Here is a 24,590-nt window from a genome sequence, read left to right as displayed (position 1 = left end):
ATGTTTCATTTAAAAAGGCAATTTGTCAGCTACTATCATCCTTATTTTATGTGATTTGAAGTTTGTTTTTCATTTGACTTCTTCACCGTTCATCCCTTTGTGCATAGTATACATGCCCCCCTCATCATAGCACATGCTACAATTGTAATATTTTCTCAAAATGTTATTTTATCCACCCTGTTTTTTTTACTGAGTTGTCTTTCTTTTTCCGTGAGTAGCCAATGTGAGAGAATTACCCTCTAGCTTTGAATTGAATGTTCCTTTTGCTAGATTACTAATGAGTAATATAAATGTCTTGATGAGAAATGAACACGGACTTGAGAATGAATGTAATACGGCACAAAAAGATTGCACGAATCCAATTTTTGGATTGAATGTTCTTTTTCTAGATTACTAGTGCTATATTGATTTCTTGATAAGTAATGAACATAGACTTGAGAAATAAATGAAATGTGGCACAAAAAGGCCACATTGAATGAGGGCATGAAGTTGGGGATGGGGCTCTCTTTCAAAAGTGGTCAAAGATAGATTTTTTCTTTTGGGCGAGGAAACTATAATTCATTAGAGTTTATGTCACAAGAAGCGCAGAGGAAACTATACTTCGATAGGGCATAGAGGAAACTATACTTCAGTGGAGTTTATTTACATCACGTGAAGCAAGGAAACTATATGTCATTGGAGTTTATCTACATCACATGGAGCATAGAGCTTGTGCTAGGTGCATTCTTTCAAAAGTGATAGCTATTGGCTACCAGAACTGGTTCATGAGAAACCTTCATTGTCTTCAAAAGCCCTATGAAGAAATTCAAACTTCTTTGAGTATTCTTTGCTTGGATCATTTTCTCACATTGAACCAATGTTTTTTTTTTTGCAAACACCATACTGTGTGGGGAGTCCCAAATGATATTTTACAGGCTAGATGAAAAACATCCAAAATATGGGAAGTTTTTCGAGAAAAAAATCTTTTTTTTGGGAAGTAAGTATATATAGTATTAACAAAGAAAAACCTTTACAAAAAGTTCAGAGAGGCCCTTGGCCATATCCATACCAAGATCTTTCACTTTATAATTAAGAACCAATGATACACTTTTCGAGAAAAAAATTCTAAGTGCATTATTGGCAAATTAATAGCAAAAATAGAAGGGTCATCAAAACAACAACAAAGCGAAATTGAAAACGGGTCATTGAATTCTATGGAAAATTTAAAAATTGCGTCATTGAATTTTATGGGGGCAAAATGAAAATGGATCATCAAAGCTGGAAAAAAAAACGGGTCAAATATTCGGCAAGTCTAATTTTTTATCATCCCACACATTTAAATACATCCTAGAAATAAAAAAAGTTATTTTTTTGTTTTGTTATAAAGAACTACCTTAAAAGGTCAAAAACACATTTGACTGAATTCTAACAGTGTTTAAATGAAGTGTAGGTCTACATGTAAAAAATCAAACTGCGAGATGGCATATAACACACTACATTATATAATTTTAGTTATTTAATGGCAAAATTATTTAGTGCAAATGAGAACTTGAGTGATTGAAGCAAAATTTATGGGAAAGAGAAGATGAGTTTTGCACGACATGAAAATTTAATTGCATGTTCTATGGCAAAAGGGAAGGTGGCTTATTACAAGTTGAAGGTTATTGTTGCTGATTAGCCTAGAAGATGGATCATGGGCCATCAATCAAAAGCAAGCTTGGTGTATGTGGGTGGATGCAACAACTTGCAAGCTAAGCAATTTGTTGCAGCCATATATATGGGAAAGAAACAACAAACATACAACAAAGAGGAAGCTAAATGAAGCCCACATGCATGACACCTTTGTCTTCTCTCTCTCTCTCTCTCTCTCTCTCTCACACACACACACACACACACACACAACTTACATGCACAATGGACATATGTATGCCCATCTCACATGCACACTACATATTGGCATGCCTATCCATCAAGCTAAATGAAGCCAGCATGATGCATCTATGTATGCCCATCAAGCTCACATGCACAATGGACATATGTATGCCCATCAAGCTCACATGCACACTACATATTGGCATCAAGCTAAATGAAGCCCGCATGCATGATCCATCGCTCTCTCTCATGATGCATCTATATATGCCCATCAAGCTCACATGCACATTGCATATTGGCATCAAGCTAAATGAAGCACGCATGCATGATCCATCTCTCCCTCTCTCTCTCTCTCTCATGATGCATCTATGTATGCCCATCAAGCTCACATGCACATTGCATATTGGCATCAAGCTAAATGAAGCCCGCATGCATGATCCGTCTCTCTCTCTCTCTCTCTTTAAACTCACACGCATAATATGCCGATTTGAAGCTTCGCATAGTGAGAGAGCGCAGCTCTATAAAACTCCGCCATCTCCCCCTCTCTCTATTCTTCTTCTCTCCTCTCTCTCTAAGCCAACAAAGAAGATGTTGATAGATGCTCCCCCCTACAGCCTAGCTTCCTTCTTGTCCAAAGCTTTGCCTTATATGCTCTTCATCAGCAAAGCTTGCAGCCCAAATCTCTCTTCAACTCCCCACCTGCTGCAAGCTCGTAACTTTTTCCCCACTCAAATTTGATCACTACCACTACGGTTACAACACTTGGACAGCTCTTGCACCTCCTTTACACTTCCAGAGGCCACTCGCGACAAGCCCCTCTCTCTCTCTCTCTCTCTCTCTCTCTCACACACACACCCCCCCCCCCCCCCCCTACGCTTCAAACCTTTTCATCTTTCTCTGCGCGTGTTTCCTAGCTCACCTCAGCAGCGAGCACCATCATTCTTTCCTCCTCCTCCTCCTTTCTCTCTCTCCCCCGTACACGTCTAACACAGTCCATGCTTGTATTGTGGCTGTTTTGTAATCAGCGCCCACATCATTAGTCCTGCGCTCAGGCCCTTCTATCCGCACGATGGTAAATGCACCTCGGATTTGATTCTCTTCTCCAATCCAGTACGATCATCTTTCTCCTTATTTTTCCGCAGCTTCACATTTCTGTGGCTCTCACCGCCCGAGTCAACAGTGGTAACCCTGAAAGAACTCAAAACAGGCAAATAAGATGAAGCGATGGAGCTTGCCTTCACACTGTATGCGGCATTCAGAGTAGAGGTTTGAAACACTCTAGAATTAGGCTCAAGTGCTACTCTATCACAAGCACCATGGATCACTATGAGATTATGGGACAGGTGGGGAGGGGTGCATTTGGCTCTGCCATTCTTGTCCATCACAAGACAGAGAAGAAGAAGTAAGCTCCTTCATATTCATAAGCTTGGTTTGTGCAGCAAGCAGCTCTTTGATGCATGCTGCTTCTTGGCCTCTTTTTATGGGTTCTCAAATTCGTTGCTGCCTTCTAGATATGTTCTCAAGAAGATTCGGCTGGCACGCCAAACCGACAGATGCAGAAGATCTGCCCATCAGGAGGTATGCTTTACATTGCTCAGTACTAGTATTGTTTCATGTTTCCAACGTTTTCTGCACTGGGGCTTCCGTACATAGACCTCCAAAATGATTATATGACCTTGTCTCTTTATGTAGATGGATCTGGTGTCAAAAGTGCAACATCCTTTCATTTTGGAGTACAAAGAGTCCTGGATAGAGAAAGTAAGTTCATTAGGGTTGTGATTCCTGCCTTCTCCTATGTATTGATGGTAGCATGATGTGTGCACATTCTGTTCTCGTAAAGCTTGAAAGTTGGGCTCATTTGTGCCATCTTCTGTGTGTTGCAGGGCTGCTACATATGCATTGTCACAGGATACTGTGAAGGTGGTGACATGTAAGTGCACACATTTCATGTCAAGAAGTTAATGCAAGAATGTATGCCATTTTTGCAGGTTTCGGTCAACTTTTTCTTTGACTGTCAATAGGGCCGAAACAATCAGAAAGCAAAGTGGAGTTCTTTTCCCAGAGGAGGTTGGGCACATCATATCTCCATGTGTTTTTCTCTGCAGCCATGCTGTGGGATGATTTGCTTGCTAGGTTCTTGCAACAGCCACAATATAGCCCTGCATGGAGTACTAGTCCACCATAATCATTGTGGCCGGTTTATTTTGCAGAGATTATGCAAGTGGTTTGTGCAGCTTTTGATGGCAGTTGATTACCTGCATTCGAATCACATCTTGCATCGGGATCTGAAGGTAAGCTTGATAGGCTTTTACCAATGAGCAGCCTCCCCTTCGGTGATATAGAGGGCTTTTAATTTTGAGTCATCTTTGTCTTTGTAATCATGCAGTGCTCCAACATATTTCTAACCAAAGAGCAGGATATCCACTTGGGTAAGTGAAACTCGTTGGATTTCATTGTGTTAACATTTGTAGCTATACTTTTGAAAGCCTTGTAATGCATTTCATGGTGTTAACCTTTCTCGCTACACTTTTGGAACCCTTGTAATGCATTTCATGTGTGAATATTCAATTCTGTGGCTTGACTACGACTTGCATGAGTGTTCAATCTGCCATGGAGGTGGCCACTAATAGCTTTTTGAACTTTGTAGGTGATTTTGGGCTAGCGAAGATGCTGAATGAAGACGACTTGGCATCATCTGTAAGGGATTCTCTTGGATAGATTTGCATTGAGTGCATCTTGACCTTGACATGCCTTTTTTGTAGCATTTGTAGATAGGATGCTTTAAGCTAACACCCATACTCTCATACCTTAATGTTTTTCAAGAAAAGCATTGAGTCTGAGATTGACCTTATGTTGGTACAACTAAAGTAAAGGCTGAGGAGAGGCTCTCTCAGTGAGGGCTGTAAATTGTAGAGACTGCAGGCCTTAGGTAGCTTGCTTAGGAATTGAAACGGAAAAGGATAGAATATTTAAGGGTTTAATAATGCAGGTAGGAGTGATATATTGTGGCTTGATCCATCAGACTCCAGAGCCCTAGAGAGCAAAAACTTTTGATCTTGTCAATCCTCTTACTTAGTGACCTGGCAGTGGTCCAATGGTATGTGTGAATTTATCCTCAAATCTTGCAGTATGCTAGACAATGGTCCTTTTTTGACACCTCTGAATATCCCAGATTCTTAGTGTTCCCAAGTGCATGCGTGATCATGGCTGCATATGGAGTAGACAATGGTCCTTTTTTGACACCTTTCATGTATCAGAGACTCTGAATATCTCAGTTTCTTAGTGTTCCCAAGTCCATGCCTGATCTGGGCTCCACATGGAGTTCGTGATAAGCTGCTCCAAAAGACGTTTTCACTTTTTGGGCTCCGTAGCAATCTCAGCATCTAAAGCACTTCTCTGTGTTGGGGAGAGGAAGTGGTGCTATACATGGACGGTCCACGGTGACCCACCTGGATGCTCACGTGGATATAGAGCCACCAACGTCGAGGATCTAGCCTGTCTGGTGCCTTGGTTGTTTTCTGTATGCAATTGTTAATCAATCTCTCCATAGAGAGCATCCATTTTGTGGTCTATACAAAGAAGCATAAACTCTTCTCTTCTTGTGCAGCTAGCTGCATGGAAGAGGATAAGCCTATCCCAGAACATGCCCTCTGTTGTCTCTTGAGAGACATCATCTGCTTAACTTGACACTATTTATTTTCATAGGAGTGCTGTGAAATCAATGAAGATGATGTGCTGTGTGGGGCTCAGTAGGTGTGAACACCCCCTATGTGTGTGGATAGGATAAGTGTGTCATGTGTCATCGGTTCAGTGTGTGTGTAATTTCCAAGGTCAAAAGATAAGGCTTCAAACCTACAAAAGCATGTGCTTGGTGAAGGTTCAACATGTCAACTAAATCTTCATTGAGTCATGCAATCTAGCTCTCACTCTACAACTTTGTCATCTCTCTCTCTCTCTCTCTCTCTCTCTCTCTCTCTCTCGGCCACTCGCCCATCCAGCCACCACCTTGGTACCATGAAAACCAACATGGTATCAGAGCCGGGATAAGCATCTCCCTCTACATCCACCATCTTCACTGCTGTGCCACTTTACCCGCCGCCTTTGCTTGTCATGAGCTGATTGGCCCAGCTGGTCGTCGCCATAGCCTGTGCCTCCACGTGATGCAAGTGTTGCCCATTGTTGTTCGCTGCTGCCCGTTGTCGCCACCTGCTGCTTCTGCAGCCTCCGTGTCGCTGCCACCTACAGTACCTGCAATGCCATATCAGTGGCTGATTTGGGGATTTTAAAAATGTGAGCTATGGAGACCATCAGAAGCAACATTGCATTGGAGAATTCAATGGCTCCGACTTTCCTACCTGGCAGATGAAGATCAGGCTTTTCCTGATGAGGAATGGAGTGTGTGAAAACCTGCCCAAAATGGCATTTAACTAGCCCAAAAAGGTATTTTTTAGACATTTAATGTCTTGGACTGCTGGCCGTGTATCTGGGCCGACCAGCAGCTCCAACCCCATGTATAAAAGCGCTTCATAATTCAGCAATAAACACATCATATCATCAACGATCAACAACCAGTGCTCCACTCCCTGCACAACAGCAGCAGCCCGGATTGAACACGCAGATCTTCATCGATTCTAGCAGCCGGCTACACATTCATCATTGCATCCTGCAGCAGCAGCAGGCCGGCAACCTCCTGCAGTTCATTGTCTATCTGCAGCACTGTGTCTGCTGTAGCAACTCTGCGCAGTACTGCTTCATCATCTTCAGCAGCAGTCTCATCTTCAACTTCTGCTTTTTTGCTTCTGTGCAGTCCTCTGGCAGCTGCCCAGCTTTGCACCCCTCAGGTACAGCAGCACCCTCGTCACCAGAGTCTGCACCTCTCAGGTACAGCAGCACCCTTGTCACTAGAGCCTGCCCCACTGTGTTTCTGCTGCCCACTACAGACAGACATCTACTACCTCGGAGTGCCACCGCATCCACCAACGTGAGCCTTCAACACTGACCACCTCACGGAGTGCCACCGGTCCTCTACGTGAGTCTTTGTCACCGACCGAGCCCTTTGCTACGACATCGTGTTTGCTTCTTCGCCGGTCTACTACTCTGAGTCACCTCACATCAGAGGGCCTCTTGTACCGGATTTCATTCACCATTATACATACACTCATTCATCCATTTCATGCTGTGTTGATTTGCTGTGATCTCTTGCACATATGGTCCTTTCGTCCTTTTGCCCTCACATGGTATCAGAGCTATCGTGAGCAAAGGGATTGAAGACCTAGAGAGCACATAGCATGGATCGTCTACCATGATTCCGGACATAGTCACAGGGGATGGACCCTTGGAACGGGGGGGGCGCTGTCCCGGGGACACTTTGGGACGGGGACGGATGGACGTCCCCAGATGGGCGTCCCTCACAAGGGACGGCGTTCCGGGGACGGATCTTGGAGGGGATGGCTGTGAGGGACTGCTGCATGGGAACGCCCCAGGTTAATGATTGGGCAACGGTCACATTTTTTCTGGCCGTTTGGGGAGGGCTTTTCGTGGGCCTTTAGCCTTGGTCCATAGGCCTTGAGCCTTTGAGGCTTTGGGCCTCGGCCTCTCTCTTGCCTCCCTCCCTATAAGAGGACACACACACACACACACTCCCTCTCACACTTTAAGCTTCACACACACACACACACACTCTCTCTCTCTCTCCCTCAAGCGGCAAGCCTCAAGGGCCAAGGTCTCAAGTTTCAAGCTCTTGCACAACCAAGCTCTAGCCTCTCAAGACTCACACACTCTCTCCCTCACACACACTCTCTCAAGCTTCACACACACACAAACACACACACACACAGCTCCACCCACCCTCACACTCAAGTTCTCCCTCAACTTCATGGAGGTGGTGCACGGCCATGGGCATGCAAGCTTTGCCCGTGTGCCGCTGACAAAGTGATTCTTAAGTGCCGTTCCTACCCCCGTCCCCGTTCCCTACATACGGCCGTCCCCCGTCCCATTTCGGTCCCCGTCCCCCGCTACCGTCCCCGGTCCCTTGTGACTATGATTCTGTAGGACTAGCCCTTGTCACTTGAAGTTGATTCTCCTTACTCAGATCTGAACCACACGGAGGATGGGACTTCTTATTCATCGTTCGAGGTCTTACATTGGGAGACGACCAGCCCATCTACGCCTACTCACCCTCTACATCTTTGGCATCTCGACCTTCCTCTTCAAGCTTATTAGACTTCGCTTCCAGAGGGGGATAGCCAGTACTGGCTCCCAGTATGTAGCCTCATCTGGAGAGCTTTGCTACGCAGCCTAGCTGATAGCTTGGACTTCAGTTTGGGACATTCTCTTAGGGAGGACAGGTACCACCTTTGGTCGTCTGGAGATCATCGTCATCAACTCAGTCGGAGACCGTGTCAGGATCGTATGTACCTTTGAGTGCTTATGTGCCTAACACTACCTATGTGTCTTCTTCCGCAGCACAAGTTCAGCATATGGTACCAACAACTACCCTCGATCCGTGGAGTAATGTGAACCCAAATAGAGGAGGGTCTAGGGGCAGCATACGCTCCTAGACTACTGGTGTACAAGGAGGTAATACTATTTTCTCTTCTAGTTCACCTTCTATTCCTGCTTCTAATGTGTTTTGGAATACTGCACAACCACAAGCACAAAACCCTCCCACCCAACCCATGTTTTTTCTCGCTGGCATTGGCATGCAGCCATTACCACAAGGACCTGCATATGGGTTTTACCCAACATAGGGATCTCTCGGCACTTTGCCCACCGGCACTGTGTCGCCACCCAACGTTCCGGGGTATCAAGTAGTTTACCAACCCATCACTGGCACTACACCAGGACCAGCCTATGTGCCTACTCGAGGATTTGTGCCTTAGCCAGGCATTCCACCTGAGCCAAATGCACAGCCTTATATCCCATCTTATGGAGTACCCTCGCCAGGTCCTACACCTATGCCGGATATTAGTGGTTATTCTGGAGTTCCACCTAATCCTCTACACTCCGGATACGGGTACTAGCCATCCTGGACCCCACCACCTCCTTCCCTTCATGTTTCTATGTATAGAAATGCTTTCACTGAAAAGACTTGTTTGAATGGGTCTAATTACACCACTTGGGCTAACCTTATGGAACAGGTTTTCACTTCCCAAGGTTCTTGGAACCTGGTGAAGGGACTTGAACCGAAACCCCACCCCTCACTAGCACCTCTTGAAGTCATCCGCTATTGGGAAGCTAGGAACGCCACTGCCATAGTGGAGCTCATGCAAGGCCTTCTGCCGGAGTTTCATTCACAACTCCAACAGTTTCCCTGTGTCTCTGACAGATGGGCACACCTTGCAGAGAGATATGTAGCACGTGATCGCACGTGTCGCATTGATCTCGAGCATCAAATCCAAATATTCTCTATCAAAGAGGGGAATGATCTGAACGTCAAGGTTGTTGGGTACCGATGCCTTAATGCGGAGTATGCGACCCGCTCCGCCAAGTCTCTGGAAGACCAAGTCATCACATTACTGAACAAGTTGCCACCTAGTTTCTTTAGTTTTGTCACACAGACCATTAGTTTAGAACCTATGCCTAACCTATATGAGTGTGAGTACGAACTCTTGCGCTTCGCTCGGTTGCATGACTAGTTTCACCCCAAGAAGTCATCTTCTTCCTTCTCTACTCAAGAGGGGGTCCTTGTGTCTAATACCACCTCTCCTCAGAAAGGGCAGCAAGGGAAGGGGAATAGCAACCTAGGTAATCACCAAGGCAACAACATTGATCCCAAAAACCCTGCCTCGACACCCACTCCCTACTGACATAATATTCCCAAAAAGAATAGATATTGCACTCATTGCTAGATGTCTGGACATGTTGATGATGAGTGCAGCATCAAAGCCAGGGAAAACAGAGGTAACAACCCCAACACTCCTCAAATCGCCAAAACAAACAAGGGGGCAGCAATGCCCCAAACTGGCAGTCGAGAGGGAGTAGGGTCCCTCACGAGGGAACCGACAACAAGGCACTGATACAAATTGGCCTAGATCTTCTCAGCGGTGAACCATTGGTCAAGTTGCTCAAGGTCCTCCCCCCCCAGTCAATATCCTTTGTCACCCCGGAAGGGATGTTTGATTGGTCTTCTCTTACACCTCATTCTGATCCCTCGGCCAATGTCGCTCAAGCCACATCTGAGGTTGACTTTGGCCACTCTTCCGAAAGGAAGAAGAAACAACGGGCTAGACGAGGCAGTGAGCGTGTGGAAGCTTCTGCTCTCGTTTAGATCAGTTAGTTATCTGATGATCCACCTGAGCCCATCATCGAAGCTCACCCAACTCTTCCCTGTGGCCATCCGGTCACTTGGATGGTTGACAGTGGAGCTACACACCATATGGCATGCAATGCCAACATTTTCATCTCTCAGCGTCCTGCTAAGGGTGGAGTTCGATGTGGCAACAATACCGTGATGCCAATCAAATCTGTTGGCATTGTTTTATTTGACACCAACACAAGCCCCAACCAGGCAACCTTGGACAATATCTATCTTGTTTGTAACTTGGGCCTCAACTTACTTTGTGTATCCCAGTTGACCCAACTCGATCGTGGAGTTTACTTCAACAAGCGAGTTGTTGAGGTGATTGATGAGACTATTGGTCTCGTTGTTGCCCGAGGTCAAGCACAAAAGGATGGCTTATACCAGATGTATACTTTTCTATGTGAGCCATCTTTCGAGGGTTTTGAGTTACATTGGGTTCGTGCCCACTGCCTATGTGACTAGAGCTCCTTTCGACACTGAATGACTATGGCACTATTGCTATGGTCACCTGCCCTATGACACGCTCTATGAGTTGTCTAGGGATGAGTTGGTTGAAGGCATACCCCACCTCAAATTGACCAAGGATTTCAAATGGGTAAGCAGCATCGTACACCGTTCTCACATCATGCTACTCATCGTGCTCAGGGTATCCTCAAGTTGATTCACTTCGACTTGAGTGGGCAATGCCCAACCCCCTCCTTGAATGGGTCACGCTGATTGTTGATGACTATTCGAGGTACATGTGGGTGTATTTCCTGAAGCATAAATCAAATGCTTTCCAATACTTTACCACGTGGGTTCATTTAGTCACTAACCAAATGGGGCTTGGGCATCTCGATTGGGATTGCTCGCAGTAACAATGGTGGTGAGTTTATCTCCCATCAATTTATCGAGTTCTTGCAAGAGCAAGGCATTCAGCGCTAGCTCACCTCCACCAACTTTCCCTCACAAAATGGAGTAGTTGAGCGCAAGAACCTTACCGTTATGCATATGGCACACTCCATGCTCTTTGCAGTAGAGCTGCTAGAACACCTTTGGTCAAGACTCAGAATCGATCAACACTGCGGTGTACCTTCTGAACCACTGCCCTACGGTCGTTGTCCCTCACAGGACCCTCTGTGGAAATATGCCATGTTATCCAGCCCAAAAAGGGCACTTTTTGGATATTTTTGGTTTTTTCTTGTCTTGTGTTGCTGGCCGCCACTTCACCCTGACCGACCAGCAGCCCTTCACTCATATAAAAGGATTCCAACGTTTTCTTAAATGAATCATCTTGAGTTTTGCTGTTGCTGGTGCAGGCCGCCTACATCGGGTTCATCCTCAGCGTTTACTGCTGCTGGACTGGCTGCCTACATCAGGCTCACATCAGCGTTTACATCGCCTACATCAGGACTGACTTCATCGCCTACACCAGGGCTGACTTCATCGTTTACATCAGGCTGTCTTCAGCGTTTACCTCAGGCTGACATCAGCGTTTTTTCAGCAGCCTTACTTCAGGCCCACATCAGCCTTACATTAGGCTTATATCGACACCTTCATCAGGCTCACTTCAGCACTGTTATCTGCATTTTATGGGACAACAGCCCTCTATGCTCCTTTGATCTTGACATCGGGACGGCAGCCCTCTTTGCTCACTTCTTCAGGACGGCAGCCTACCATCTGCCTCGGATCGGGGCCTTCACCAGCCTTTGCATTATCACGGGACAGCAGCCCTCTCTGCTCCTTTAGAGTCTCACATAGAGCTCCTATACTGGATTTTATCATATATATATATATATATATATATATATATACACCCATTGCATGCTGTGTGATTTGCTCTGATCTCTCGTATATTCGGTCCTTTGGTCTTTTTGCCCTCACAGACCCCGTTCGAGGCATTTTATGGCGAGAAACCGATTGTTTCCCATCTTTGTGTCTTTGGGTTAGTGCTTACACACACACACTCCGAATGACACAAGGGGCAAGCTTGAGCCAAGGAGTGAGTTGCTCATTTTTGTGGGCTACTCTTCTGAAGCAAAGGCTTACAAAGTTTTTGATCCAAGATGGAACAAAGTCTTCGTTCGTCGAGATATTGTCTTTGATGAGCGGGACTTACTTCACCTTCCACTGCCTATACCATCCAATCAAGATTCTTTGACTGTGCCACATGAACCTAATCAGTTGACTATTACTCCGCCACTTGAGTAGCCTTCCTCCTCTTGACAGCCACCCAGGGACCTTTTACCCCGTTGGTATCAACAGACCATGCGGGATTTAGGCATGCTTCGAAGCAATACCCCCTTGGATGGTCTTCATCGGTCCAGTAGGCTTAATCTTCGTGCCTCATTTGCCTCTGTTTTTTCAGCAGACTAAGTGGCATATGATGAGCCGACATCGTGGAAAGAGGCAATCAAACGGCCAGCTAGGAAACAGGTTGTGGAACAAGGACTTGAAAGCATTGACCGTAATGGCATGTGGTCCGTTGTGGAGAAGGTCATTGAAACCAAATGGATTTTTTGCACCAAATTTGAAGCCGATGGTACCATGGACAAGTACAAAGCTTGGCTTGTGGTGCAAGGCTTTTGCCAGAAAGAAGGCATTGACTTCAACGAGACCTTCACACCTACAGACAATCCATATCTTATTCAATTTGGCCGCACACCACACATGGCCAGTCTACCAGATGGATGTCAAGAGAGCCTTCCTAAATGGCATTCTCGAGGAGGAAGTCTATGTTGACTAACCTCTGGGCTTCCCACTCCCCGGGTACGAGGACAAAGTCTTCCGCCTGCAGAAATCTCTTTATGGGCCTAAGCCAGCCCCCCGAGCGTGGTATCATCACATCGACAAATTTCTTCGTAGCCAAGGTTTTCACCCATCCCATTGCGATCCCAATCTATATCCACACAGATCAGGGGATGGTGTGCTATCTAGTGTTGTATGTCGATGATCTTATCATCTCTGGTTTAAATCAAGCCAAAGTGATTGATATCATGGCACAATTAAGACGTACGTTTGAGATGATTGATCTCGGTCTTCTCTCGTATTTCCTTGGCATGGAGGTGATCCAACATCTTGACGGTATCTTTGTCACAACAAAAGTACTGTCTTCAACTCCTTACTTCCTATTTTCCCGATGGTGCTATCCCTGTGGCCACCCCATTGGATCCAACCATCAAACTTACAAAGGAGGAGGATTCACCCCCACATGAAAAGCGAGCCTACTGACAAGTGGTTGGGAAACTTATATGGCTCACTAACTCACGACCTTACATTTCCTATTGCATCCATTTTAAGTCAGTATTTCAATGCTCCCAAGGACCCACATTGGAGTTCAACGATGAGGGTTGTTTGCTATCTAGTGGGTATCTATATGTTTGGACTTCACTACACTCGTGGAATCACCCTGCGTGGTTACACTGACTTCGACTGGGTTGGGTATCGATTCTCGGCGTTCTCATTGTACTCACTTGGATTTGGCCCTTTCTCTTGGTCTAGCAAGAAGCAGGATATTGTTGCAGGTTCTTTAGCTGAGGCTGAGTACCGGGTCCTTTATGACACCACCACTGAGGCTATGTATCTTTGTTAGCTTCTTGAGGAGATGCTTGTTCCCATTGACATCGCTACTACCATCTTCTTCGACAGTCAGAGTGCGATTGCCCTCATCGGCAATCTTATTTTTTCTAACCGTACCAAGCATGTTGGTGTCCATTTTCATTTTACCAAGGAACAAGTTGAGCTTGGTACCATCAGGCTCGAGTACATTCCTACGGCGGACAACCATGCTGATATTCTTACAAAGTCTGTCAACCGGCCAATCCTCCAGCGTCCTCGCGAGCGGATCGGCATCGGCCCTCCACCGTCACCCTCAACAGCGTGAGAGGGGGGCCATCCTCACCCTTTTTATCCATCAATGTTGTAAAGGGCGCATGAGTAACTGAAAACCCCATGAGGGCATTGCTCATGTGAAAACCCACTGCATTGCATTTACCATCTTGCATTCCCATTGCATTGCATTCTGTTTTTTATGTTTCGGGCGCATGTATGAATGAAAACCCAAATGGGCATTCATGCATGTGAAAACCCTTGCATTGTGGCATTGATCTAGTACAGCCCAAACTTAAAAGACTCTACAAAAGACGAAGAGTACATGATCTACACCCGCAACAACCAACCCTACCCAAAGCCAAATACTTCTTCATGATCCTCTTCACCCAATTACCATCTTCCTCATCTTCTTTCATGGTCCCTTTTTGGCTTGAGAGGTGGTGTGTGAAAACTTGCCCAAAACGGCATTTTCTAGACATTTAATGTCTTGGGCTGCTGGTCGACAGCCTGTATCTGGGTCGACCAGCAGCTCCAGCCCCATATTTAAAAGCGTTTCATAATTCAGCAATAAACACATCATATCATCAACGATCATCAACAACCAGTGCTCCACTCCCTGCACAACAGCAGCAGCCCGGATCGAACACACAGATCTTCATCGATTCTACTGCAGCAGCCAGCTACACATTCATCATCGCATCCTGCTGCAGCAGCAGCCTGGCAACCTCCTGCAGTTCATCGTCTATCTTCGGCACTATGTCTGCTGTACCTACTCTGCGCAGTACTGCTTCATCATCTTCAGCAGTCTAGTGTTGCTACAGTCTCATCTTCAACTTCTGTGTTTTTGCTCCCCTCTTGCAGCCACCCAGCCCTGCACCCCTCAGGTACAGCAGCTCCCTCGTCACTAGAGTCTGCACCCCTCAGGTACAGCAGCATCCTTGTCACCAGAGCCTGCACCACTGCATTTTTGCTGCCCACTACAGACATCTACTACCTTGGAGTGCCACCGCATCCACCGGCGCGAGCCTTCGCCACCGACCACCTCATGGAGTGACACCGCTGTCCTCAACGCGAGCCTTTGTCACCGACTGAGCCATTTGCTTTTTCATCGGTCAACTACTCAGAGTCACCTCACATCAGAGGGCCTCTTGTACTGGATTTCATTCACCATTATACATACACTCATTCATCCATTTCATGCTGTGTTGATTTGCTCTGATCTCTCACACATCTGGTCCTTTCGTCCTTTTGCCCTCGGATGAAGTGTGGAATGTCGTCAAGGGCATTGAAAAGGAACTTGCAGTAGATCTAGGTGCCGAGAAGATTTTTGTCTGGCAAGATAGGAAAGAAAAAGCCTTGCACTCATTGGACTCAGCCTCGCAGATAGCCTCATACATCATGTGGACTTCGACAAATTAGACAAGGAGGTATGGGACAAATTAGAGAATCTTTTATTTTGGCAACAAGATTAATAATTCAAAGGTATTTCTCAAGGAAAATTTCTTTAATATGAAAATGAATGAGTAATACCCTAGGAGAACATTTGAGCAACATAGGCTCAATTCTTTAGAATCTTGCTAGCCTAAAAGCAAATGTTGATGAAGATGAATGAAGGCAGTTCTTCAATCTAGTATAGAAGGGGTTTGAAAATTTTCGTAAACCCAAACTATACTAAGGGTGGCCTATTATGAGATGGTTGTAGTCCTCATAGATGAAGACCGCCACACCAAAGAGAAAGCTGAAGTTGCACTTTAATTAGACAAAAGCCATGCTTTCAAAGTTCAAAGGCAAGATGGAAGGCGGGACATTCAGGTGCAACTTTTGCAAGAAGCTTGGACACAGTGAAGACAAGTGCTTTAAAAGCGTACCAAAGAGCAAGAGGAGACACATGCCAACCCACTGACCCAGAAGAAGAAGAAGAAGAAGAAGAAGAAGAAGAAGAAGAAGCATCCACGGTAGCAAGACAAAGCATTCACAATAGAGAAAAATCTCTCTCGATGAGGAAGATTATGATCGGGTCTTAATCTATTTCCATGTGTTTGAGTCAAGGGTTATCTGCCCAAGAAGTCCCCCAAAAAAATTGAATTAAATAATTCTTGTGATTATTTCCACTTTTGTAATGCCTTATTGTTATAAAAGGCTCCATAATTCTCTTCATACCCTTGCTTAGAGCAAGAGGGGGGGGGGGATTTTTGGGTAAACTAATGTAGGTTGTCACAAGGTTGCATTTAAAACCCGTTTTTTATTTTTTAGGTCGTTTTGGACTTGCAAACGTTTCAAACCCGTTTTTTATTTTTATTTTTGGACTTGCACTTGTTTCTCTCTTTAGAAGTGGTTTTTTCCCTCGTGTCCTTTTTGGCTTTACCCATTGGGAGGTCAAGCGTTGGTTCTTCAAACTTAGCTTATTTTCATTTCATGTTATGGAACATGTCATGACAACACATGGATGACGTAACGTTTTTTACGTACTTTATCAGTCGAACTCGTATCGTTTCGTATGTTTGAAACTACCTTGGGTTGTCATGAGTGGTCAAGCTCTTATATCAAGCTTGCCATGAGAGTTCAGGTCTTTGTATCATTTTGAGCACATGATACAATCTAGAGTCCAAATCACCATGGCTATTGAAGGTTTCTCAAACAACACCTCCTTCACTCCGAGGGGGGGGGGTTTGTTGGGATTTGGGGCTATGTAGGTGTGAACACTCCCCCTATGTGTGGATAGGATAAGTGTGTCATGTGTCATCAGATCAATGTGCGTGTAATTTCTATGGGTCAAAAGATAAGGCTTCAAGCCTACAAAAGCATATACTTGGTGAAGGTTCGACACCTCAATCAAATCATCATTGAGTCGTGCAATCTAGCTCTTGCTCTATAGCTTTGTCATCTCTCTCTCTCTCTCTCTCTCTCTTTTTTTTCGTGAAATGGTGTTTTATATTATATGTAAAAATCTACATCAGCCACATGGCTCACACAGAACCTATGGCCCCAAAAAAACCCCCACAAAAGATCCTCTAAATGATCATGACCATGCAAACCTGTACACTAATAAGAAAGCCTCCTAGCCAAATAAGCATCCCAGATAAAAGCATCAAAGATGAGCCAGCCGAGCCGCCGTAGACCATAACGAAATAACATCTGCATCCAGTAGCTGAGCTGAGAGAAGAGAAGAAAATTGCCAAAGCAGCAAACCGCGGATACGTAGAATGTGCCCATGTATTCCAGACAAGGAATCAAAGATGAACCCATTCCGTGTAGTCCAAATATGCCAAAGTCCTGTCCATCTAAGGAAATGGAATATCACAAGGTGACTGTCCGAAGTAATGACTTGAGGACAAATCCCAAATATCCACTGATGAGCTGAAACAGTAGACCTCTCTACTGCCTCCCAAACGCGAGAGACAAAAGACCAAATTTGACGGGCCGCTGGACAACTGTTTCAGTGCATGTCGTGCAGAAGAAGCAAGAGGCCAATGTAATTTTATGACGGCTGAGTTGATCCCGTGTAGGTAACCCTCCCACCAACATCCTCCAAATGAAAACCTTACCTTGGTAAGGGAGTTTAGACTGCCAACCACGCATAAGAGTTTTCTGCCACCATGATTTAGACTTGTGCAATCCCCACACCTTATTGGCCTTGGCTGAAACCCAATCTTTCTCTGATACGAGCTTATGATAGACCTGGTTAGCTGAAAGTGATATCAAGTCACCAGATTTACATAGTGCCCAATCAAGCCAAGGCTGATCTGCAGATGGCCGAGGCAATGGAGTAAAAGGCTCAACTGCATGCATGATGTCAACCCATAGTGGCTGAAATGTTCGAGGAACTCTAAAGTGCTGCCGAATACGACAAAACGAATATGGCCTGTCACGACCAGGTATCAAAGCATCTCGGATTCTAACCAAGCCTAACCTGACCATGCGGTTGAGTCATATGCGTGAAGCATCTCTGTCTGGCCAAACAATGACACGCGACTCCACAAATGTTTCGAAATGCAAAGAGTTCAAAAGTAGTCTTTCATGACTAGGATCCCACCGAGCCAATAGTAGAACTTCATGCCAAGAAAGGAGAATATGCGATAAAATGTGAGATGAGCGAATACGGAGGACAGGATGAGCCGCATTCACAATGTCCCACCATGAAGCCTGCACACGTGTCCGTCCATGTGACAATCCCTTCAACTCAATCAAGTCACGAGCCATGAATACCCAAGGCTGCTCCTGCAAACACATATCCTGGAAAAGCGTCCACCTACGCGCCACCATATGCAAGCGGACATCTAGTAAAGCAGCCCCACCCATTCTTTTGGGCGTCGTAATGTGATTCCAAGCTATCCATGTTTGACCCATAATATTTCCTTGCCTCTTCCACAGCATAAACCGAATGGGAGCAACCAAACGGAGAAGAGATTTGTGCGTCCAAGGTGGCCTATGCACGTGAGGGTTAAGGTAGCTAAGGTTATTATGCTTGGCATGATTCTCTCTCTCTCTCTCTCTTTCTCTCTCTCTCTCGCCCATCTAGCCATCACCCTGGTACCAACAAGAGATGCCTGTGTAAAAGGTGATATGTGATCTTGATTCGTAGCCTCTCAATTTGGCTTCTTGTGAAATCAATGAGAATGATGTGTGGTGTGAGAGATGGCTGTGTAAAAGGCGATATATGATCTTGACTTGTAGCCTCTCAATTTGGCTCCACACTAAGAGAAGTCGATTATTTTGAAAAGGTGCAGCTGGTTATGCTTTTACCATGTTGAAAGCATGTGGTTTCAAACAGACCTATGTATTTGTGTTTGGGTAGTGTGTGTGCGTGTGCATGCATGTATGCTTGTGAAGCATGCATCTTTGATCTGTGTAGTATGTATATAGTTTGGTATGATGAATTTTTAAAATAGAAGATTTAGAAGGTGATTTTTTTGAAGAGGAATACTTTCCACCATATTGATGGTCTACATGTGAGATGTGCTGCTTCAAGGTAGACAGAAGTGGTTTCCTCTCCTGCTGGAGAAGTGTGTGGCCTTTAATGGTTTGTTCATGGGAGGACCCAATGTAGTTTGTTGTAAAATGGTTTGCAGGGGACAGTCTTTGGTATATGTACTTGGTTAGCTATCCTCTTTATATATTTATACACACGTACCTTTTTTTGTGAAACCATTGGTTTATCTTATATTCGAGAACCCTCAAAGTGAGAGGCGCTTGTTAAAGTACATTTGAAAATAGTGGAAAAACTTATGTTGATCAATCCACGGCAGCTCAAATCTGTCATGCAATGATTGACGTATTGATCGACCGAAGTATACGGACTTGTCGATCCAGGTTGTGCAAACACCTCATAATTATGATCCAGCGATATTGTCCACATAGCCCAATGTTACGCCCACGCAAAGAAAAGAGCATATTTCTATAGTCTGGAAGGATATATCCTAAACATCCAAAACATTTCACTCCAAGAAATCTTGTTTGCATACTTGAAAATAGACAATTCAGAAAATCCCTTGTGTCAGCACATGACCATAGCAAATGATAAATACTCTCCATTTGCTGATGATTGCACCACAAACAATTTAGAGCCGCAATTTTCTGCTTTTCCAAATACTCTCCTACCGGGAGCGTTCCCGTGAGGCATCTCCATAGAAAAACCTTATGTTTTAAAGGCAATTTGCTTTGCTATATCTTTCCCAAACTACCTTTCCACTAGCCTAAGGACTCGTTCATATGCCACACCCGATCTGCATGTTCTTTTATCCATGGCTGGGGAAGCAATAATCTATATGTCCTTGCCGCTAATCAATCTACCAAGAGGAAACTCCGTAATCTAACCTCGTCGGCTGTTCTTTAGCAACCAATCATCCTGTCGTTGCCCAACCGATATATATGGCATATCCCCATGTCCTTGCTAGCTGCGCAACAATAAGTCTCCATAAAAGGGCGGTAATGGGCTCCCAATTGCCATCGTCGTTGTGCTTGTAGAAATGATAATGGTCTGCCTTCCGTCGATATGACATCTCCCACTGTGCAAATTCCTTTTTGTGCTAAAAAATAAGCTTTTCTTGGTTCGGCCACTGCCAATGGCATATCAAATGCTATGCTCCAATGCACATTTTCAGCTACTAGTGTGTTTCGAGGAGGCATTGGCCTATGTGCCCAATGCAAATGTATGAGCATTAACTTCTAGCCTTGCAGCAAGCTGCAAGAGTAGGGGCAGCTTGGGGTTTTTCCTTGTATCTGACCCACCAAGATATCCAAGTAGGAGAGATTCCAATGCCCAAAAGAATCAACCTTGTAACGCACACACATTGTAGCCAACATCTGTGCCCATGGCTGTCCTTGTTCCACGAAAGTTATGATCAGGGTACTTTTCCAAGCCAATACATGGTAATGGACATTCAAGATATTCATCCCACCGTGCATTTTAGGGCTGCATACATGCTCCATTTTCAATAGCCTTAAAGTCTTCATATCAGTGCTTGTTTTTCACATAGTTCCATTGTTGATGACATGAATGTGTCGAGGGGTTTTTTGTCCCAAATAAAAAAGAATTATATGTAAACCGTTATGATGGATTGTACTATTCGCAGCATAACATGCAATGGCCATGTAGACAAGTGCCAGTAATCAACCTTTTGTTTGACTTTTGTTTGCACCCATGTAACTGCATCTTTGAAAGATATGTTCCAACCCAAAGGATATCCCAAATGCCTAGTGATTTGGCCTGGCGGTAGTATATCTCCTGGCCAGAGTATACTATGCCAATCCGCCTATTTTAGTGGTAGCAACTTTGACTTTCTAAAGTTGATTTTGAGCCTCGTTGCTATCCCAAACAATTGCAGAACATCCATAATCACTGTCAAATCCCTTGGAGTATCTGTTGGGAAGAAAAAAGAGTCATCAGTATATGCTTGTGCAACCATTTGATGACTCGTCTGGTTGTACCGGTCCATGTAATTCTACTTCCCGAGTAAGAATATCCATATACAAGAGTAGAGGATGAGTGGCAATTGCATACAACATGGCACTTAGTGGACAAATCTACCTAACCAATCTTCCTAAAGTCCAAGGTGATGATAATCCTTTCCCAATGATACATCTAGTTGAGTTGCTTGCATACAGCCAATAGATGACTTCTGTCATTTTTGGACCACGTTTCATGGTGGCAGCAATAAAGTCTCAATGCACTGTATCAAATGCTTTGGCAATGTCTACCTGTAGTAGCAACACCTCTTGACTAATATATTTGGCATACTCCATTTCCACATAAGCTGCTAAGCATTACATATGTTGTTTGTTATTTGTCGCCTAGGAATGAACCCATATTGGGCAAGATGCAGCCCTTTGTTAAGCACATTGGCTATTCTATTGGAGATCATCTTTGTCACCAATTTGTGTAGCAATGGCATTAAAGTGATGGGTCTCCAATGAGCCAAAATCCTTTTTTAGAGCCAATTTCACAAGGCCCTCTTGCTAGGAAGCATGCATCACTCCTTGTAACCATGTAACATTTATCATTGCCAATAGAATGTCTTCCAATTCCTCTCGAAAATGTTAAAAGAATTCCATGGCCAATCCATCCCATCTTGGAGATTTCCACTTACCCAATCTAGCAAGAGCACTTCGCAATTCCATGTTCGTGAAAGGGGATTCCATGTGTGCAGCTTCTTGTTGATTAAGAATTGGTATCACATTTATAAGCATTGTGAATTTCGCTTTCAACTCTTTTTGCGATAAGTGTCCTAGTGTAGCAAAGACTGATTGGAAATTGCCACACATTCCCTTTTGAGTTCATTTACATCATTTGGTCCACTGACCATCAGGTTTCTGTGGATGCTTTGCTTTTGTCCTTAGCATGCAAGATTTTGAAAAAATTGTTTTGACGAGCAGCCTTTATCTAGTTAAGGCTTTTTTTTTGCCTTGCTCGTGTATGCCATTTTTTCAATTTCCTTTGATTATTGCAATCTACAAAAATCGTGCATTTAACAGCTTTTCTTCCTCCTCTTGATTCAATTGCCTTGTTTGTGCAGTCTCATGCAATGTCTGCACAACCACTCTGCATCGATTGATTTGCTCTCTTTGCTGCCCCATATACCATTTGCCACATTCTATAATGATCGATTGCATCCTTCTTGCAAAGTTCCTAAGTCCAAGTCATGGCATGCATCTTCTCTAAGTAATGCAATGATTTTGTACACCTTGTTACGCATCATGTGATAGGTAGGAGCTATTGACTATGCACAATCATTTACATGGCAGCCTTGCATTGTCCATAGCTATGTCAAAATGCATCCTCACCTATAATGGATAATGATCCGATAATTGTGATGCATAATCCACCCATACCTTCACAGGGCTCGAATCCCCATTGTGCACATATAACATGTAGTATCTGTTAAGCCTTGCGTGATACTCTGATCTAGCATTATGCTGAAATGTGAATCCTCTTTTGTCTAGACAATTCACATTCCACATATCCATTGCTACAATGTCTCTAATAAATGTCTGCCAGGCCGGTTTTTTGTTGCAATCATGTGTGAATCCCCATATGTATTATCTTGCACTGATGTTGAAGTCCCCTAATACAAATGCATTTGTCAATCACGGATAGACAGCCGGTCTTCTCCAGAGTTCTGTCCTTCTAGTTGACGTTGTCGGTGAATATACACTCTCAAATTCATGTATTTGCTCATTTAGCATACATTGCAACACAACGGATCTACCAAGAGGATCATTATAGGCGATCACTGGCCTCAAAGCTGTTTGTATCATTATGCATGTGCTTGAGTAATTAACATTTCCTACATAAAATATACCAAAACCTCTAAAATAGCCTACTTTTCTAGCAAATTGTTGCAAGTATTCCATCCCTCCCTTCATTGCATTCAACCAATTCATGAATGTACATGTGGCTGATTCGCCAAGGTGGAGGCCATCGATGTTTTATCCCAATGCCTCTTAATCAATGGCTTATAAGTTATTTTTTAAGCCCAATATTTTTCAAGCATTTGGTGTAGTCCAACCATTAGCATCTTTTCTTTGGTTGATTTGTCTGTTTTGCACATTGCTTTTATTTTGTGCTTGCTACAATGTTTTCCCTTTATTTTGTGCCATACTTTGTTTCGCATTTGCATTCAATGCATTTACCATTGGTATTTGTTCTAGCAGTTTTGGTGGTTCTTGCACTAGTGGGGGAGGAATTGAGTCCTTAGGGGGTTGCAATTTCAGTGTCAAGCATTCTGATGCAAAATGCCCAAACTTGTGACATTTAAAACACGACCCAACAAAAGGAGACCAGTTTAATACATATGGCTTTTCTCCCATGGCAATATCAGCAATCTCGATTTCAATGCTTTCGGGTGTTGGCACATCCGTAGCCCATAGTGCACATAATTTGTTTCTATTGCCCATGATTCTGGGTGCACACTCTACTTTTCCCAATGTCTGAGCTATCTGCGGCGGCCCAATGGGGAAATCCACCACCTCAACCCATACTGGGCATTGATATTTTAGCAGCCCTTGATAGTCAACAGTAGGCACCCATGGCAACACATGCACCATTTGCCTGGCGTAAAAAGAGGTGCAATCTCAAACAACTTGCTTTGCTTGCATTGAGTTGAGCAAGATTTCTGACAATTCTCTCGTTGCATAGTAAACTCCATCCACATATTCTTTAGCCAAGGAGATTGTTGACCCACTGTTGAATATCCCTCGCTGAGGGCATATGTCCCAGGAAAAACAATATTGCTGCTTGCAACTTGCTGTGGGAATTTCCTCTCTTTAGGCAATATGGTTTCTCTCTGCACTACAACTTTCACAGACGGTTTTGCCTTGCTCACGTTCTGTGCCAATTCATAATCTTCGTGCAGAATGCCATAGAGAAATTGAATTTCCGGATTCTTTGCAAGTTTAGCTCATTTCGCTTTTGTTTCCTTGGGAACAGAGTGGTGCCTGGTATATACATTGTGAATCTGCTCAGAAGAACCCATCTCTGTAGTTGATCACTAACACGTGCACACCCATGAGGTGTACAAGTGGCATGGCATCATTAAGCACCCATAAACATTAAGCAAGACATTTAAGCATTATTCAGGCATTTTCAGCATAAGCAAACATGTATTTGGGGCTGTTTTCAGCACCAACATCAGTACATTAGCCATCTTCAGCACATAAAGGCATTTAGAGCATTTATGGCATGTAGTCGAGGCTGTTATGATCAGCCGAACAGCACCTCTACAGCAGCCGTCAGCATCCATGAGCATTTATTGCAGGTCGTGGAGTCCAGATTCCTGGCCGACAGCAGTTTAGCTGCCCGACCAGCAGCACTAACCCATATGTAAGCCATCACAACATTTCAGCATGAGTATCTCAGCTTCTTGCGTTTCCTTCCCAGGAGACAAGGGAAGTCAGTGGGACAGCAGTTTACTTAGCATATAGTCATCTAACCAGCATATTCAGTAGTATTCAGTCATCCTCCGCCTCTTACATCGAGGGAAGCCGGCAGCCAATTGGTGGACCTCAGCTTTGGAGCAAGGAACAATCCTCATCATCAGCATTCATCATATCCCTCTCATCCCGAGAAGGATCTTCATCTAGGACAGCATCATAGATCTATTTAGATCTCATTGTAACCCATTCATCTAAT

The 24,590-nt window shown here is 44.4% G+C and overlaps 1 protein-coding gene across 2 annotated transcripts in view; it reads left to right on the top strand.

Moving 5' to 3' along the window:
• Window positions 1-2,353: 2,353 nt before the first annotated feature.
• The window catches only part of LOC147615673 (serine/threonine-protein kinase Nek5-like), a 54,877-nt gene continuing 32,640 nt past the window's right edge, over window positions 2,354-24,590 (top strand). The window contains exons 1-8 of one of the 2 annotated variants that reach the window (XM_086778230.1): window positions 2,354-3,253; window positions 3,363-3,429; window positions 3,544-3,609; window positions 3,735-3,781; window positions 3,873-3,918; window positions 4,062-4,142; window positions 4,238-4,280; window positions 4,499-4,548. In XM_086778230.1, coding sequence (XP_086634356.1) covers window positions 3,168-3,253; window positions 3,363-3,429; window positions 3,544-3,609; window positions 3,735-3,781; window positions 3,873-3,918; window positions 4,062-4,142; window positions 4,238-4,280; window positions 4,499-4,548 — 486 coding nt within the window. In that variant the 5' untranslated portion in view covers window positions 2,354-3,167. Of the gene's footprint in view, window positions 3,254-3,362; window positions 3,430-3,543; window positions 3,610-3,734; window positions 3,782-3,872; window positions 3,919-4,061; window positions 4,143-4,237; window positions 4,281-4,498; window positions 4,549-15,255; window positions 15,391-24,590 lie in introns of those variants that run through there. The other variant, XM_086778231.1, reaches the window with a different exon arrangement.

The sequence above is a fragment of the Cibotium barometz genome, chromosome 39 (assembly GCF_041138505.1).
Source record: "Cibotium barometz isolate CiBa-2024 chromosome 39, ASM4113850v1, whole genome shotgun sequence".
Lineage (NCBI taxonomy): Eukaryota > Viridiplantae > Streptophyta > Polypodiopsida > Cyatheales > Cibotiaceae > Cibotium > Cibotium barometz.
This window is presented reverse-complemented; position numbering and strand designations above follow the sequence as displayed.